Genomic DNA, 18386 nt, shown 5'->3' on the forward strand with positions numbered 1-18386 from the left:
GCTCATTGCATGGTATCTTCTTTTTCTCTTCCTTTTCTTCTTTTTTACCCCTGCATCTGCTTTTTTGTGTGTTTGTGCAGTAGATTACCTGTTATTATTTTAATGTTTATTTGAAAAATGCAGTGTTATCCATCTGTTTTGCTCTAGTGCATTTCCCAGATGAAGTCAAACTATAAAGGAGAAAAAAATCAACGTGTTTTTTGATGCATTTGGAGACATCAGGCATTAGGTTGCTGGTAGGTCAGGCTTAGTTTAAGATGTGCTCCCATCAACAATCTGAAATGAATTCAATATGTGTGGAAGGGCCAGAGCCTTCTCTAATCCATTAAAGGTGACCTCTGTGTGTGGGAGGGCGTCAATGCATATGTGTTTTGCTTTGCTCAGGTGAAATATTAGAGCATCTCTGTCTAGTTCATGAAAAAAGTTGTAAGATTTGCAAGTCATCATCTACAGATACTGCAGTATAGCCTTACTGGCAGGAGATACCAGTTCTTGTTTTGTTGCAGTCTTTTCTCAGAGGTATAAGTTAGAATTATCATTAATGAGGCATTGATAGTGTTACTGTCTCTTTGTGCCACAGATTTTCAACCCCTCTAAAAGCCCTGACGTTTTTTTTAAGTGGGATGTATTTAAGTCTGTTTTAAACTGAAGTGCATTGAGAATGTGTTTGGCAGCCTCTTAAGATGTAGCCCGCAGAGCTTCCTGGGATCACAGGCCACAGCTTGAACCATTGATAGACTAGGTTGGAGAATCAGACATAAGAAGGAATATGCTGTCAGACAGGGTAGATTCACCCTTATTTGAAGCCTTTAGGTTGAGAAACATCTTAGACAGGAATCATGGGGTCAATGAGAGAATAATAATCCCATTTTTTGTCTAGGTTTACTTTGCTAAAGACAGGACTGTACAAAAGCCTCTAAAGAGGCAGCTGTCCCTAGGTGGCTCTGTTATGCTGTACCTGCATTACCTGCATGCCTCCTATGTGCTACTGTAATACCACCCTGGCCTTAAAATGTGTTAGTCTGTGACCTAAAAGCATTTTATCTTTCTCTCCCCTTTTTTATAATATGATTTTCCCGCTTTGTACCCTCTCCAGTTGTTAAGAGATTGCCCGAGATGTGTCTGACAGCTCACCCTCCCCCTTTCTTGCTGGATGCATTGCCTGTGGTGGAGCAGCAACTGCATGTTCCTCAGTATCTCTTAATTAACAGCAGCTACAGTGAAGTCACCAAGGGAATCCATGGGGAGTGGTCCTTTTCAGCCATGTGAGTCACATCTAAATGTGAAGCAAAGCAATTTGCAAGTTGCCACAGTCAGTAGAGCAGCTCTGGAGTCTCTATCATAGTCTGTCTCCGGCTCTTCTAGTTTAAAATTTCAGACTTCTTCCCTAGCCATTTTGCTTCTTTAAATAATATGATGATTGCTTCATTAGATAGGATTTCACTTCTAGACATTTTCCTCCATTTCATCTTATATTCCATTCAGACTACTATGTTCATAAAATATTGAAGTTCCATTGTAAATAATTTTTTTAATAATTTATACCGTATTTCCTTCTTCCTTCAAAGAATGGTAGATTGCAGTTCGAATTCAGAATCCTATATACTTAAATAGATCATTTTCCTCTACACAAATCTCCAGGTCGCAAGTTTCACCAAGTTAGTACATCTTTGTGTTGAAACAACCTCTCCATGCCCTACCACAGGTTTTTTATAGCTTGGTTTGTGATGAGTATGAGCTTAAAGTCATGATAGGGACTTAGCGAGTCCCGCTGCAGAGAACAATTTCTCTTCTTTTTTTCCTGACACTGTTAATTTCCCAGTTTTAGTCATCTTAATACAGTCCACTTCTCTCTACCCTTCTCTTTTCTAATGCCTGTGCTAACCAGAATTTAATACTCACTGCCACCTGACATTTTTCAGTATTTTGAACAAATATGCTTTCACTTCAGCATTTCATACATTAACTTCTAATTCTTAGGTTTTTCTCTGAATTTATTCTCAGTTTTCCTGAGTATTAACTTACTGCCTCAACAGCAGGATTTCACTCCCAAAGGAAAGCTTTCCCAACAGTGACAATAAAGAGCATGTCTTTGCTCTTGTGCCAAATATGAAGTTAAGTCAAATGCTTTGTAGCATAATGGCCAGGATTAACTTTTTCACTGCAGCATTAACCTGTGAAATAAGCTACAGGGTCTTATAAACAGTTGATTGTACTATGCATCATCACTCCCTTAAACAGGGGTGAAATGAAGAGCACCATTATATCTTCCATTTAGAGTACTGCTGAAGTAACTTATTATAGCAGTGGTCTGAGGAATGCCTAGTACTTTCAAACCAATAAACCCTTATGGATGAAAAGATAAGATACCTAAAAGGAGAATAAAAATATGGCCCTAACTACTGAAAATGTACTATACAGTTCTGTATCATACTTACGCATCAGAAGGATTCACACATGAAATAAATGGAGGAGCTGCCTTCATTTGTGTTCAACTTGGAGTGAATTAAGTACCTATAGAAAGAGTCAGACTGAATAAACAAAGAGTGCTGTATCTGCCAAGTAGGTCTGTCTCATCTGCGGAAGCACAGCAAGCCCTCCTATTTGTGTCCATGAAAATTTCCATCTACAGTTATGTGATCTCCATTCTTCTGGCCTCTCATCTAACATTGTTAAGCACTGAAGTTCTTGCTGATGGAGTAGAGTTTGTGGTGTGCAGTTACCCATTAGAAATGTGACTAAGCTGATGTATTCTACACTGTAACCGTCTGTTGGTAGATCTTAGTCATTCACAGCCTTGGGAAAGACTTGAACCACTCACACAGAGGTCAATAGCAATGCACTTAATTACCACCCAATGGATCCACAGATTTCTGTAGTTTTAACTGTATTGGGTGGAGGTTTGGGGTTTAGACTTCTTTTTTTTTTTTTTTTTTTTTTAACTATAATAGTTACACTGTTGTGGTTCCTGATCAAAACAAAGGTGTTTGGATACATTAGACAAGTTCATTCCTCTTCCCATGGGGAAGCAAACTGTGCTCTCTAAAGTCAACATTTCTCCAAGGTTTAAGAAGCCAGCTTCTCATTCAGGGAAAGTTAGGGGAGAAGAGTGTTAAGTCACTATTTTGTATTCTGTGGATTCTGTAAACAAACCTATAATGATACAACTATTTGGATGGAGATATGAAGTGGTTTAGTACAAGTTTGCCTATATACGTAGTAACTTTTCTGACAGCATCACTTTTAATATAGTAACTTTTCTTCCATGCATTTTTTGAGTCAGAATCAGATAATGGTTGATGCTTCCATGAATCTAAATACTTTACCATGGCTGTTTTCATTACTTATGGCTGTAACACGAGTTTAGAGCGTCCTCACTCTGTGTAAGGAGCCTCCTGCATGTTTGGATCTCTGCACGTTAATGTGAGGAAAAGCGTATTTTCTTGCAGAAGAGTGAATGAGTTACTAAATAGATTATCAGTCACAGTTTCAGGAAAAGTAAAGTAAAAAGGAAATACTGGATCTGGATGTGCCCTTGGAATAAAATTCTTGCATTGCCTTACTAACTATGTTGCAAGAAGGGCATTGAAGGGAACTCAAACTTAAGCAGGCATTGGGAGTTTCCCGAGTTCAGTCACAGTACCATATAGATATATATATACCTAAGTTCAACTGTTCTCCCCTCCCCCTACTAAGAAAGTAGAAAAAAAAAATTGTGTGCCTGATTTTGAGAGGCAGCCTGTTTGTACCTTTTGCACTGGCAAAATAGTTCAGGAACAGTTCATCCTAATGACAATATTATCCCTGTAATGCTGCCAGCCAGGTCAGCAAGAAGCTTATGTTATCTGCTGGTTTTGTGGCAGTACTGCTTATAAAACTTGGACTTGCGAGAGAATTACTTAAGCCCACTCACTGTCATCTGAACACTGTTTCATTCATTAATCTGCTTTCTTTGCCCATTCAATCCAGTAACATCTTTACTTCTTTACTGCACTGATCATTTCAGCAAAAGCACTCTTACATTTTAGGAGAGTCTTGTTACTCTGTGGGACAAAATCGCACATCCATGAATATCCATCTCACAGGTTGTGAAGTCAGGCCTCTTGTATATTCTTTCCATGACATCTACATGCATTTTCAACTATTTCACTTTTAAAATGCTTCATTTTAGATGGTATTTCAAACTACAAATACTCAGTTCATTGCACATCTTTCTCACCTGCTGAGCTTTTTCTTTCTTTGTCTTCTGGTGCCTGTAAGCTTGTCGATTTCTCCTTCAGGAACAGCTGGATTTTAACATTTTCCATAAGCACGAAGTTAGGGCTAAGAAAAGGTGTTGGCTTATGAGCCAGTCCAGTATGGAGAGCACCAGTATGAAAAGAGCTAGGGAGCCTTTGACATAAAGTAGTTCTGTCATGGGCAGCTGGGTGTTAAACTGTCCCTCTGCTTCTTTGCAAAAAACAGCATATGAGAGCTCTTCACAGACTGATGTGCACTGTTTATTTCATAAATTAGCAGTTCTTGTGTTTTTGCATTACTTTGATGGAGGTTTAGGGCAAAGGGTGTTGTTCTGCTTCACTGGAGTTCCCAAACTATGTGTTCCTCCCTACTCTCCTCATTCATTTTCTGCCATCTGTCGTTACAAGTGCAATTTATGTAATTTCTGTCCTATTCATCAGACTTTCCTGTATTACTACTTAACCAGCTTTCCACTAATTTACTCTGTTCCTCAACTGTTTCCTATCTTTGCTTTTGAAATAAAGGAACTATTTTCATTGTATCTCACAGAAAATATTGAACAACCTCCTTGTAAGAAGTAGCTGCCTGGAGCATGAGCCCAAATCTAGACCTGAGACAAAAACTGGTACTCATTTGTCTGTCAAGCCTAATCTAATCTGTGTAGCTATATCAAAGACAGCCATTGCTATCAATTATCTCAATGCCACAGCTATGATAGTCTTTTGAGGTATTTTTCAGTAGCCAGTATGTCTGCTAATCTTTCAAACCAGTTTTCTGCCAAAACAGTTCACTTACCTGAAGTTGTCTTTTCATGTTTCTCTGTGGTTCATGCATTCTGCGTCTGCAGTAGTCCCCTGAAAGACCCACCAGACAACCTCCCACTGTTCAGTGTTGGCAGAAAAACACAAACCCTTTTCTCTGACCTTCTTTAATAGCTGATGTTCTCTGCCATCAACCCAAGGGGTAGCAAACTTTTTTTATTGTAAGAAACTTTATATATATTGCTTGAAGCATGTCAGAAGGTTACTCCAGCAACCAAAATTGCCATTTGTAGAGCTGTTGCATGCTCCATTTACCCCTCTGTTCTTCTCAAACTTTTGAGTTCCTCCTCTGTTTGGCTGTGTTATATAAATATTGGCTCCCCACCACATTCAGCTATAATGAGCTGCAATATTCATTGATACAGATAAGTCTACAGAGTGAATGCAGGCCGCTTCTGTCAGCTCCCAGAGCACTCTCATTGAGCCTTTGATCTGCTTGCATGTGTTGGCTGCATAGGCATCTCTTTAATGGATTCCTTTCACTTGCAAGGAAGATGCTTTTAGAAGAAAAGCACCTCACTCACCCTTGTGCACAATGATCCCCTGAGATCTTCCCTGCCTGTTCAGCTCCCTTGTCACATTAGTGATACTGAACAACAGATTTTGTCAGGCTGACACTGAACATCAATTAAGCATGAATTATTTTTATCTTGCTGCTGCTGCTAATTTAAAGGTACTTCGCCTTTTCGTTTTTATTTCTTAGTTGAGTATTAGCTTTTTCAAAGTTTATTTAAAGTGTAGTTAAATCTCAGGTTTCCTCTGAGGTGTGCATATACTGTACATATATTTCTAATGTTTTCTCTAACATGAACTAGACCATAGCAGTAGGGAGATCACTTCCTAGAGATTCAGATCCACGTTTAAACACCAAGGTAGAGGTCTTAGCTCTCACATGCCAGCCAGCAGCCAGGCCCATGCAGCCACTTGCTCAGTTTCTGCCCCCCCCATCTTTCCTCCCCCCAGGGTAGGGAGAAGAGGGAGCAAAGGAGATGAAAGGGGAAAAAAACAAAACCAAAAACAACTCATGAGTTTAGATAAAGACAGTTTAATGGAACAATAACAGAAAAGGAAAATAACAACAATAATAATAATAATCATGGTGAAAGAATATACAAGATAAAGTAATACAACACAAGTCGCTCTCACCAGCTGGTGAACTGGTAGCCCAGCCTGAGCCAAGCAGTGATTGTGGATTCCTGCCCCCCTGCCAACCCCAATTTATATACCAAGCATGATGCTCTACGGTATGGAATGTTCTGTTGGCCGTTCCATTGTTCTGTCTATGCTCCCTCTCAGCTTCTATGCGAAGTTGAAAAAAGTCCTTGATTAATATAAACATCACCTGGCAACAACTAGAGCAATATGCCTTAGACACACTCCTTTTATAACAAATCTGAAACACAGCAAGCACTGGAAAGAAAACTAATTCTATCCCAGTTGAAGCTAGGACAAGACTTAATTTCAAAGAAGCAGTCTGATTATTACTGCTAGTGATTTCATAGCTGAATGAAAAATTAGTTGTAGTTAAATTCTTACCTTTTATGCCCCTTTCTTTGGGACTAGTTTGATCATAAAACCAGGAACTGACCTGGGACTCCTCATTTCAAGTCTGTAGTTTCACTGCAGGAAACTATGCTGCCCAAACAGGATTGACGGTAACTTTCTCTGCTGTCCAAGGTTTAAGATCACATTCTGGATGGTATTTAAGGCCTGACACTGAGGATACTGACTCAACCCACGATAAATTTGCTAAAGAAGCCTCAACACCTATGAAACAGGAAGATTTGCCACAAACGCAGCTCCAGACCAATAACAGAAATGTATGGGCTCCAAGTAGACTTCTCAGTCTGCAGGGTCCAATGGAGGACACACAGGCTGAGAGAGGAAAAGAGGAAGCCAGTATTGGCATAGTGTGTGATTTACTCAGTCTGTTGCACATGAATATACACAGCTGCCACCCAGCCCTTGTGCACTGAGCAATGTCTCTATGCAGGCAGGTGTCAGATGTTAAGTAAGACATTTCCAGACGAACCTCTTTCTACACTGATGAATGTTTATTTTAGAAGTAAGAAGAGTTCTTTTGTATCACTTTCATATGGCTTAACCACAGAAAAATGACAATAATTTCATTTTTTTAGAACTAGTTTGGGAGGTCTTTGTGTAGAAGGGTGTTTACTTTTCCTGTGCAGTGTTCAATTTTCTTGGCAGTGGTTGAAGGGATTCTGTCATGATTAAATCATATATCTCTAGAAAATATTCTTTACTTACAACACCTAACAGCTTAGAATGCTTTGGTTTTTACCATATATACTGTGAATATAGAGACTGACCCAAAGTTGTTGGCTCCGTGGTGCTTTGGCTCAAGACTATACATCTTTCAAGTTCTACCTACATCATTTACTTTTTCCAGACTGACTATGGGGGTGCAAGAGTGCTTTGTTCTGAAGGCTTGTGGGTCCACTGGGGCAGCCACTCTAATTCTGGCAGATTCTCCTGCCACAAGTAGCTGCTTACTAGCTGGCACCACTTTCTAGTCTACCTAGGTAGGAGAATTATTACGTGGGCTCCAGTTCTTGTAGCAATGAGAGGGACATTTCAAAACTGAGGCAACAGTGCATTGTTGTCCCTGTTGTTATTCATAGCACACTAATGCCTAGAGGCTCCTGTCAAGCTGAGAGTTCCACTGGCAGGAGATAAAGACAGAGTAAGAGATCATCCCTGCTGTAGAACCACAATCTAAGCAGACAACATGGATGAAGCTCAAGGGGAAAAAAAGAAGTATTGTTATGATTTTGCAAATGTAAAGTTGAGACACACACGGGAGAAGAGTGTGATCGAGCCCAGAACTTGAGTATTCCCATTGGACTCAAACGGTATATTAACATACTCATAGGCTAGCCCATGTTTCAGTAGTTCTGGTCTCAGTCACCTCTGGACTTCAGCGAAGAGCCAAGAACAAGGTTCTGTTCACTTGACCATTTAGTTCTTCACCTGAACTGCTTGGGCATGATAGGACATCGATTGTTTTTATTATGTCACAATAAAGAAGGAAAGTTCATTGCTAATTAAAATTAAATATATAGAACTATTTAGAAGTTCATGCTTATGTTATGTCTTAGAAGCTTTTTTTTTTTTTCCTTTTAAACAGCTTGATCAGAAATGCCCAGACTATATTCTAGTTGATGTGGGCCCTCACAAAACTTGAAACCCATTAAAGTATAACATGATAAAGTTTAATTTAGGGTTTGCAGGCAAGATTTTTGTTAACTATGTCAAGATAATTTCCCTTATTAAAAATAGCATGGTTAAGCTGTTTTTTTGAGAGCATCTCTAACATTTTCAGGCTTATATTAATGATACAGAATAACTGTGCTGTGATTGAAATTAAGATTTTGACATTCTTGGGCCTTTTTTGGCAACTGGAGCTTCACAATTGTTCTCTTTCTTTCATTCAAAGGAGCTGCAAATATTCATGTTTTAAAACATACTGACCATGATTAATTGTGGAAACTGCCTGTTTACCTGGAGTTAAGCACATGCATAAGCACTGCATAGTCAAGCCTAGTGTATATAATGAAAATGTTCCAGAAAATTACAGTTTCTCATTGGCCCTTTTGGAATTAGAATTTTAATTCATAAAATTAATGCTATATTACAGATTATTAGTCTAATTCATAATATGAACTGCTAGATTTCCTAACTGGTGTTTTTCTGTTCATAAAATCTGTCCATTACTAATTCATTTTGTTAGTTTATAGTTCCAGGAAGAGCAAGAAATTTAGTACTCCGGTTGGTTGGGCTTTTCATGAATTTATGTCCAGTTTTTAGACCACACCCTTAGTATCATGTATTAGAAAAGCTAAAGGAAAGCCATTGCCTTGAGCAGTCAGATCAGGTTCACTACTTCATTTGCCTGTCTTCATGTGCGTTACATGTCTCCATACACTTCAACAACTCTATAAAAACTTCTAAGGCATCACAACAGTCTGCTGGAAAAAGGAGATTGTTCATTTGGAAAGTGAAAAGTTTCTGTGATCAGCTTTGTATTTTGAATTTGTGATGATACTTGAAATAGGCTGGGGTGATCCTTTGCTCCCTATACATTTCCAGTGGAAACTTGTTTTCATTTATGCTCATTTAAAAAATGTGCATATATGTGTATTCTAATACATGTATCACTAATATACACGTATCGGTTTCAACACATCCAGCCCTATGAATTGCCTTTTTCCTGTTACATTCCTCTCTGTTAGCCATCTCTAAATATCTCTGTGGTTTTGTATTAATATAGTTTTCCTTCAATCAGTTCAAAAATTCAGCGTATTGCATGTATTTCAGCCTCTACAGAGGATGAAAACCATTTGAATTCTGTTTTTTATGTTTTTAAGAAGTAGAAATATTTTGAAAGTCTAGTTTGGTCTTAAATACATAACTGCTACTTAGATATTTAGGAAATAGAGACAGACAACTGCCAGACAACTGATAGACTTAGAGTTAGGAAAAGTCAGGGGTTTAAGGGCATAGATGTGCCAAACTCCTGCTGTAAAAAAGGCTAAAAAGACATTGTTTCTCTGCTGCTACATATTAGTATAGATTTGAGCATTAATGTAGAAGAAAGAAGAAGGGATAAAAAGAATGTTTCAGACCAAAATCATGCAATCTTTTCACTGGGCTCTGGGAAGCAATATGGGAAGTACCAAACTGATGACTTTCAGCTGAGCTATAAACTAGCAAGTATGCAGATTTTTGCTAAAGTCTGTACCTTAATAATGACGATCAGCTCACAAAGATGTCACTTCCACTTGCACAAGGTTTCCTTAGCTTGATCCTGTAACAACCATATTCACCTTTTTAAGTATAGGATTATTTCCTACTTGAATTTTAATTCTGATATTGTCAGAGGCACGCAGGACATGATGGCATTATTCTTTCTCATATGCCATACACAATGGAAGAGTCAGTTCAGTATGGCCAAAACACCCAAAGGAAGAAAGAGACAGAAGAATGCACAGATAAGGACTATATGAAATAAGGCAGGAGTTATTTCAGTTAGTATCACACAACACTCTACAGTAAGAGTGAAACTGTGTTACTACAGAAAAGCAGTATTTGAAAAAAAAAAAATTATTATCCCCAACCATACAAGTAGTTTAAAAACTAAATTGTAACTTCAGTAGGATAATATTAATTCAAAGTGTTGCAAGCACCTTTAGTTGCTATAAAACAATTGTACAGCCCTGTGATTCTATTCGATAAGGTTATCACTGACCATCTTTGTGGGTTTTAGGACTTTGAAATTCTGTCAATCATATATATCATTTATACATTTAGTTACTTGCACGTCCCTACTCTACGTGTCTCTGCTCTACTCTCCATTCTTTACTTTGTATCTCTGAAAGTCCATAAAAGTCACTGGGGACTATGAAAGTACAAGGGTAAGAGAGAATTTGACCTCATATTTCCTGAGCACCTTTAAGGAATCTTCTGTTTGGAGCAGCTGTAAAGAATTGTGAACAAACCGAAGTTATGGGTAGGGCAACAGATGCAACCTGCAACAGAAATTTCAAACACTAGAAAAACAAATCCTTTCTCTTTACTGAAACACAGCATTTCTTTCTGGAAGAAAAAAACATACACCCTCTTCTGCAGAAGCCAAGATCTCCAAAGAGTTTATGTGGCCTGCTAGCCACTGAGATGTGAACTGCCAACAGAAACATTGTGCACTTTTACCAATAACAAACAATGAGTTGCTGGAGGCAACAGCTATTACCATCACTTGAATAAAGGAAACTCTGGCAACTAACCATGTTTCAAAATAGATTCTGAAATAAGAAAATGCCTTCTTTTCAGCACCTACTCAAATAACTTATTTTAGATTGTGCCAAAACTGAAGGGTAGCTGATATCCACATTAATTCTGACTGACAATTTTGTGGGAAAATCTGGGAAGACTTCTCCCCCAAGATTGTTTGTATGGAGAACATACTCCAGATTAGCTTAACTGGCTGCCAGATGTCACTCCTATTCCACTGCTTAATAGCTCCTGGTACACATATCAGGCTTTTGTGGCCTTCAGTGTATTAGAGCCTGGAAACTGACCTTGGCAACTTCTAACTCAGTATGCAAGATGTATTCATTGTTAGAAAGGGTAAAACACCTGTCCTGGTTTCAGCTGGGATAGTTAATTTTCTTTCTAGTGCTTGCTGTGTTTCAGATTTGGTATGAAAGGAGTGTGGATAAGGCATATTGTTCTAGTTGTTGCCAAGTGATGTTATATTAGTCGACTTTCAGTTTTGTGTAGAAGCTGAGAGGGAGCATAGACAGAACAAGTCAACCAGCAGAATATTCCGTATCATAGATGTCATGCCTGGTATATAAACGGGGGTTGGCAGGGGGGCGGGAATCCACAATCACTGCTTGGGTCAGGCTGGGCTACCAATTCACCAGTTGATCAGAGCGACTTGTGTTGTATTACTTTATCTTGTATATTCTTTTACCATTATTATTATTATTATTATTATTATTATTATTATTGTTATTTTCCTTTTCCGTTATTGTTCCATTAAACTGTCTTTACCTCAAGTCATGCGGTTGGGTTTTTTTCCTTCTCTTTCCCCTCCTTTTCCCCCTTTTCTGCCCACCCTTCTCAGGGAGTGAGGAGGAGAACTGTGTCTGCATGATCCTAGATGCTGGCTTGGGTTAAACCATGACAACACCTTTGCTAGTCGCAGAATCAAGGCTGTTGTCTGAAAGCAAACTACAGTATCATTAGTGCTTACAGTGGTGCTCGGGACATATTCTGTCTTGTTATAAAATCAGTGAATGTCACCAGCAGATGGAGCACAGAAGGGGAGCAATGTGGCTTTTTGAACCATCAGCATTATCATCTAGAGAGGAAAAATGATTTCTTACCTGCTAGCTGTTTCAATTTGTTATGGGTATTACTGAGATGGAGGGAACAAATGCTCAAAACAACTTTATAAAATACATAGAGAAGTTAGAATTGTTCTGTGACTGGAAGATGGCACAACATTGAATGATTATTTCCATAATAGGTTTATTAACATGATGCGTTTGAAATGTGCTGAGCATTTTGCATTGACTGCTGATCTCAGACAGTGGTTTTTCCTCCGCTTCTTCCACAAATTCTGCTTCATTCTGCTGACATGTTTCATAACTTGCCTTCATTGTCTGCCTCCATCCTCCTTGGAGCCTGAGGGTGTCTTTCTTCATAATCAGTCTCTTTAGTTTCTGCCTGGCTTTTCTTTTTTCAAGGGCAGGTTCTCTGAGCCTTCCTTGTCCTGAATGTCCCCCAGCAATCAGTTTCAGTAACAACATGCAGGAAAGGAAACTATTCTTCAGGATTAGAAAAAGTGGCAGTGTCTGGCTCTCAGGCTTTCATTTTGGATGTGGGAGTACATCCAGGTCAGTATAGTGTTTTGTGTAAAGTTGATGGGAAGACCATTTTCTCGCATTCTCATTCTGAATATAGGCCTTTTTTGTGTAGGTATGTCTACATATCTCTGAAGTGCCTTCTAGTAGAGTAGAAGAGCGGAAGACAGTATTTTAAGCATTTTTCTGTGTATGACTGACAGAATTAGGGGTTGTATTCAGTACAGCTCAAACAGCAGAAGAATGGTTTTAGTGTGATGAACATTGAAATTCAGTCACCAACAATCCTGTTGATGCAGGATTTACACAGCTAGTGCAGAGAAGAGCTCACCCAGTGACAGGTGTTAACCCAGGGGTGAAGAGGATCTCCCTGCTCTCACATTGCATCTCTCAAGGCCTTACAGCTCTCTACCTCCAGAACAAGGAAAAGTCAGAAATCCCATACCTGGATCTTCTGGAAGAAATTCCTGCTCAGGAATTCACTGATAAATTCCTTTGTTAATATCTTCTTCTTTTTTGTTGTTGTTGTTAAAGACAGAAAAAAAACCTGGCTAATTAAATCTATTCAGTCTTGAAATACATTGGCTAGGCTCCTGCACACCAAAAACTTTTAATTTAGGACACAAAACTGAACTGTGCCTATAATATTGCAGGAGTCCCAAATAGTTGAAGTCCAAGAGCTTTTGACAAGAACTGAAAATGCAGAGGAACAGTAAATATTCTTCTTAGCCTCATCCTGAAGCTGAAGGAAGGGTGACAGTGATCAGAGAAGGAGAATTCCCGTTCTTTTACTACTTCTTCATTCCATCTGTCATTATAAAAAGAGACAGATTAAGGTGACTTTATTCTGTGCTTAAGGTTTTCTCTCCTGACCCCTTCACAGATGGGAGATTGGGAAATGGAGCACCTGCAGTCTTACCTGTGGGGTTGGATTGCAGACACGAGATGTCTTCTGTTCTCATCTACTATCAAGAGAGACTAATGAGACTGTGATTTTGGCAGATGAGTTGTGCTATAAACCTAAGCCATCCCTCGTGCAAGCCTGTAATCGCTTTGACTGCCCACCCTCCTGGTATCCTACAGAATGGCAAGAGGTAAGAATATATGTGTAATCTCATTTTAGGACTGCTAAAAGTAGTCATTATATGCATTATCAATGAATCATTTTAATTTAGCCCATCAAGAGGATTCTTTAATCATTTCAACATTTGTTAAAAAACAGGAAAAGTGTGCCTTTTTGCTCTTTTAAAAAACTGTGTCAGCGTTTTCAGAGGTAAATAATGACTATAGCTACTTGTATTGCAAAGCTACTGGAAACTCTTAATAGCTGCCTATAGATTCCGGACAAAAATATCTGGAATGTGATGGTCAGCTGCAGTGAGTGGATTTGGGTTAGCAATACCAAGGTTTCTAGGAATACAAAGTTATAAAGTTCAAGGAAGAGAGAGAATCTCTGAAGCATGTTGAATATTCCACATATTCTCAAATAATAATTTAGTATAGGACAAGAAACACTCCTCATCCTTCAGAGTCACAAATGAGTGTTATGCACTTCTCTATGGGAGATGGATGTCTTATTACACTAATGCTGAAAATTGCTGTCTACACAATGGATTTGTACAAGGCTTTCCATCTTTGGAAAGCAACCTGAAATGAGTTTATTTGCTGCCATATGGTTGCAAATGAAAACACTCATGCAATTCAAAAGATTTAAAGATGCTTCTGTTGGATATAATACTGCGCAGGAAGAAAGGATCCTCCCCTGTTGCCTAGAGTAAAGGAAAAATTTGGTGTATGATGGAGGTGCAAGCAAAAGGCCTTTTTAAATCTTCACTTCTGCTGGGTGCAAGGATTCATTCCATCCTATGAGAAAACTATGAGCACTTGGCACGGTGCTTACATATGCCTACCCTGTCTCCATCTGTAAAATCTGCTCTTTACTTAACAGACTTTGTAAGTCTGTGAAGCTGCACTTCAAGGCAGAGCTCTGGGTTTGGGCAACCATCCCAGTAAAAAAAAAATACGCCAGCCTGATGTTCTGTCAAAGCTAGATAACTAGCCTATGGCATTAGTCCTATGTTTAAAATAAATCAGTGATATTTCATGCTTTAATTTGTCTACTGATATTCACATATACATATTTGCTTAGTTGTATTTTTGAATATTTCTAGGCTATAGTCTATAGCTATATTTGTAATATATAAAAGCTGTATTTGTAAATAACAAATAGTATTCTACTAGCACAGTAATAAAGCCAAGCATTTCAAAGTTAGGATGTGCTACAAGTAATGCCTATGCTTGTTAGATATCCTGTAATTGGCCACAGTCCTTACAGAAAGCAATTTTCTGTAAGTTTATTTGAACAGTCTGAAGAGTCATACCTTACAGCACGCTGAAAAATTGATTCTGCTAACAATGACGGTTAGCTATAGGCCACCCTAGAATGGTACCAAAATAGTTTCTGCTAGAGCAATTTCCAAACAGATTTTTTCCAAGATTTAAACATCTTCCTCAACAGTGTAAAAATGCATGTTTCTGCCTGTGTAAAGTAATGTTTTAGCCATTTTTGTGTCTGCTCAGGGGCTCTTGAATATGCTGTCTTTTTGCAAGGTGTAGCAGATCTTAGGGAGGAGGGAGCTCAATTAAATGCAAAGGCTAATAAGCATATTAATCAGGAATTAAATCAACCTGCTTGTTTCACACCTTTTGCGTTACCTGCTGTCTTCTCTGGGCTGGGTGGAGAGAGAGAAACTGTGCTGCAATTCATTGCTGCAGCCTAATGAAGGTCATGTTATAGCTCTTCTGCACATACTTCCCCAGGCTTTGCAGGCTTGCCAGCTGTGTACGTAGCTCCTCACTACATGAGCACTGAATATTTCCTGTGCTTACCTTTCACCAGGAGAAAACAGGACAAAAAATGTACTTTTCTACCTACTGTCTTCTGTTTAGATGAGTATAGAGCAAGAAAATAAAAGGCTAATCCATCAAAATTAATTTCAGTTCTCTCATTTTTTGAAGACATCTGTCTTCCGTCTTTGCACCACGAAACTCTGTACAGTTATTTCCACCCTGTAGGAAAGCCAGGCCTCACAGGTCAGTCTCACGCAGGTTTCCCATGGATGACCTCCATGTGAAAACCTGCACCATCAGGCCAGTGTGTTGCAGTTATGGATTATTACAGCTGTTGGCTCCTGGAATGTGTGAGAGAAAAGACCATTTGGACAGAATGTGAGTGGCTGAGACTTCTGTAGGTGAGCTCCAGCCATGCAGCAGAGCTGCCACGGAGCCTTCCAGCAGAAGAAATCCTGCAGGAGGATACCTTTCCTTGCATTTAGGGACCCACAAACACGTCCCCTCTCCCCAAATCTGTGAGGGGGTTCCCCACATACGGAGAGATGGAGGGCCCTGCAGGAAGGTGCCTTCCTCACCATAAGGAAGGTCCTTTAAAGCTTCTCCAACACTAGAGGATAACATCTGTTCTCCACACAGCCTGGTTTGAAGCCATTTCTTTGGTCTCATCTGTGGAGTTTGCCGTGCTCTTCAGAGCACTCTCTCACAATAGTTTCAAGCAAACAAACAAACAAAAGATTTAAACTGCAATGAGCAATGTTTCCTTTTCTGAGGCCTTTGATGCTTGTTAAAGGAAGAGTTGTCTGAATTAAATGCCATTCGAAGCCCCAGTGTTCCTGGCAGATAAACACATGGTAATTATCAGTGTTGGAACATTCCAAGTGATTTTTTAAATATCTCTTTACAGATTCAAGACTATTTATTTTTAAATAATTCTGCTTCTTAACTAAATCCATTAGGATGTTTATCTTGTTTTCAGTAGTATGCTTCTGGAGGAAAGTGGCTATGAGCTTTCATTTTTATAAGGCCCTGTAAATATCTACTCTGCAGACCTCAAATAGGAGATATCCGTTAGTAAATCTTTATCCTCCTTTGTTTTATTACTGAATAAGCACCATAGTCTCAGTCGCAGGATTCTTTTTAGCTGCTTGGTGCTATCCTTGCTCCAAAGATAATTAGAACAATGCCTTGACAACAGAGTCAGCGTGGGAAAACTGGTAACATTTTCAGATCTTTTCCTAGCTATTTTTCTCTATATTGTAAAAAAGTCCTTTCTAGACTTTCAAGTATCAGGCCTTAGAAAGCAGCTGAAAGACCTGTTGAGAGAAAAATGTTTACACCCTTTGCAGATGCTTTATCTTCCTGTAGAGTCGTAGCAGAGAATCCATTTTTGATAGTAAGCCCAAAACTTGTGCAGCAGTAGTACCACCACCTGGAGCAGACGGCAGTGTAAAATTAAACTACCTGGGAAAGCTGAGGGGTGGGACAACCAGCTACTGCCCGAAACGAGTAACAGCTATGATGCTGAGTGACAGTTGCCAAGCCCTTTATTTTTCATTAATAACTGCCCTTTTTCCACAAATTTGAGAAAATACCAGCTTCCCTGCCTCCCAAAAAATGGAAATTGTGGTTTTGCCTGAGTCCTGTGCGTTGTATGCGTGTGCATAGATGCTCATAGGCATGTGCTGAGGCAGAGCGAAGACTCGCTTTCCATTTCTGCTTTCAACCGTGATCATCAATTCTTTGTGTTAATTATCATTTACAGATTGCTGTATGAGCACAACAGGTACCAAAGCAATGACTGCTGTGAGAAAGGCCAAGGCCACAGTTCCACCAGCAGTTTAGAATGACATATGCCAGCACTTGTACCGAAGGAGGCAATAGCTGCTGTGGGGATCTCTTTCTTGCCCTTATAGCACCCACTTCCTTATATCTCCACAAGTGTTGTGCTGTCACGCAATGGTCCTGGTTAAAGCTAGCCAGAAATTTAAGTAGCTTTAGCCTAGATTAATTTTCCACTCTGGATCACTATGCAGCCATGTGCTCCAAATGCTTATGCCAGCATAGGCGGGGAAGCAGCGCAAAACCAGGAATGACTGGCTGTCAGAATTGGGTATGCACTGGGTATATATATATTGGGTAAGGGTATATATATATATAGGTTGTCTTCTTTGGTGTCAGCCTCGCCTCGTGTTTGCTTAAGCTAATTGTTGCCCTGGGCATAATCAGGCAGCAATGTGGGGAAATGCCACTCTGGAAGTTGGTACCCTGGCAGTATCCCAGATCCCCTGTAAAGGAATGTCAGGGGATATGGGGCTTGGCTCTGTTCAGAAGTTGTGGGGAGCAGGAATATCAGGAGTCATAGTTCAAACAGACACAGTTTACCTACTTGGGTGGGTGAGGTGAAACCACCCTGTGATAAAGTGCCTTTCTCTGTCGTAATGGCGCTGTGAGATCTTTCTGAACAGCAGAGATAGCGTGCCATTCAGATGGGATATGTCTGAATGAGGATCCTCAAAAAACTACTGTTTCATATTGACTGTAAATACAAGCAGATGTTGCTGTCTTTGATTACCCCGTTTCTTGGAAAATTGTGAGGGCTGGAAGCTTCCAGTAGAGAAAATCAGTGAAGACCCCAGGGTACTGAAGGCTTCAGAGGTGAAATACAGGTATAGACACTGCTCCAGTGCTGTAATCCAGGACTGTCCTAGAAAGTTTGGTGTTGAGTAACAAGTTACTCTTCATAGAACAAAGCTATGTAAGTGTCTGAAAGGCAAGAAGAAACAAAAAAAAAATCTGGTTTGTCTTACTCTTCTATCTAGTGGTGATGGAAGGGGAGGGAGACTTCCTGGAATTTGATTGATTGACAGAAGGAACATGCTTTTGTTGTATTTGTACAATGCCTTACCCATTTTGGCGCTGGTATATGATGACAGTCCTTAGGCAATCTTGAAATAATACTTTTAATCATATTTTTCTTGATTTACTCTCTCCTCAGGAATGAATTGTTCTTGAATGAAACGTTGATAAATGTTTTCTTTTGTTGAAAACTAAAGTATTGTTTTACTTGATTAATTTTTTGGAA

The 18386-nt window shown here is 39.3% G+C and overlaps 1 protein-coding gene across 1 annotated transcript in view; it reads left to right on the forward strand.

Annotated features, from left to right (window-relative positions):
* ADAMTSL1 (ADAMTS-like 1) overlaps window positions 1-18386 on the forward strand; it is a 178734-nt gene that overhangs the window by 113523 nt on the left and 46825 nt on the right. The window contains exon 16 of the mRNA XM_009891516.1: window positions 13335-13545. Within this exon, the coding sequence (XP_009889818.1) occupies window positions 13335-13545 (211 nt within the window). The remainder of the gene's footprint in view (window positions 1-13334; window positions 13546-18386) is intronic.

Source organism: Charadrius vociferus, unplaced genomic scaffold, assembly GCF_000708025.1.
Source record: "Charadrius vociferus isolate BGI_N301 unplaced genomic scaffold, ASM70802v2 scaffold198, whole genome shotgun sequence".
Classification (NCBI taxonomy): Eukaryota; Metazoa; Chordata; class Aves; order Charadriiformes; family Charadriidae; genus Charadrius; species Charadrius vociferus.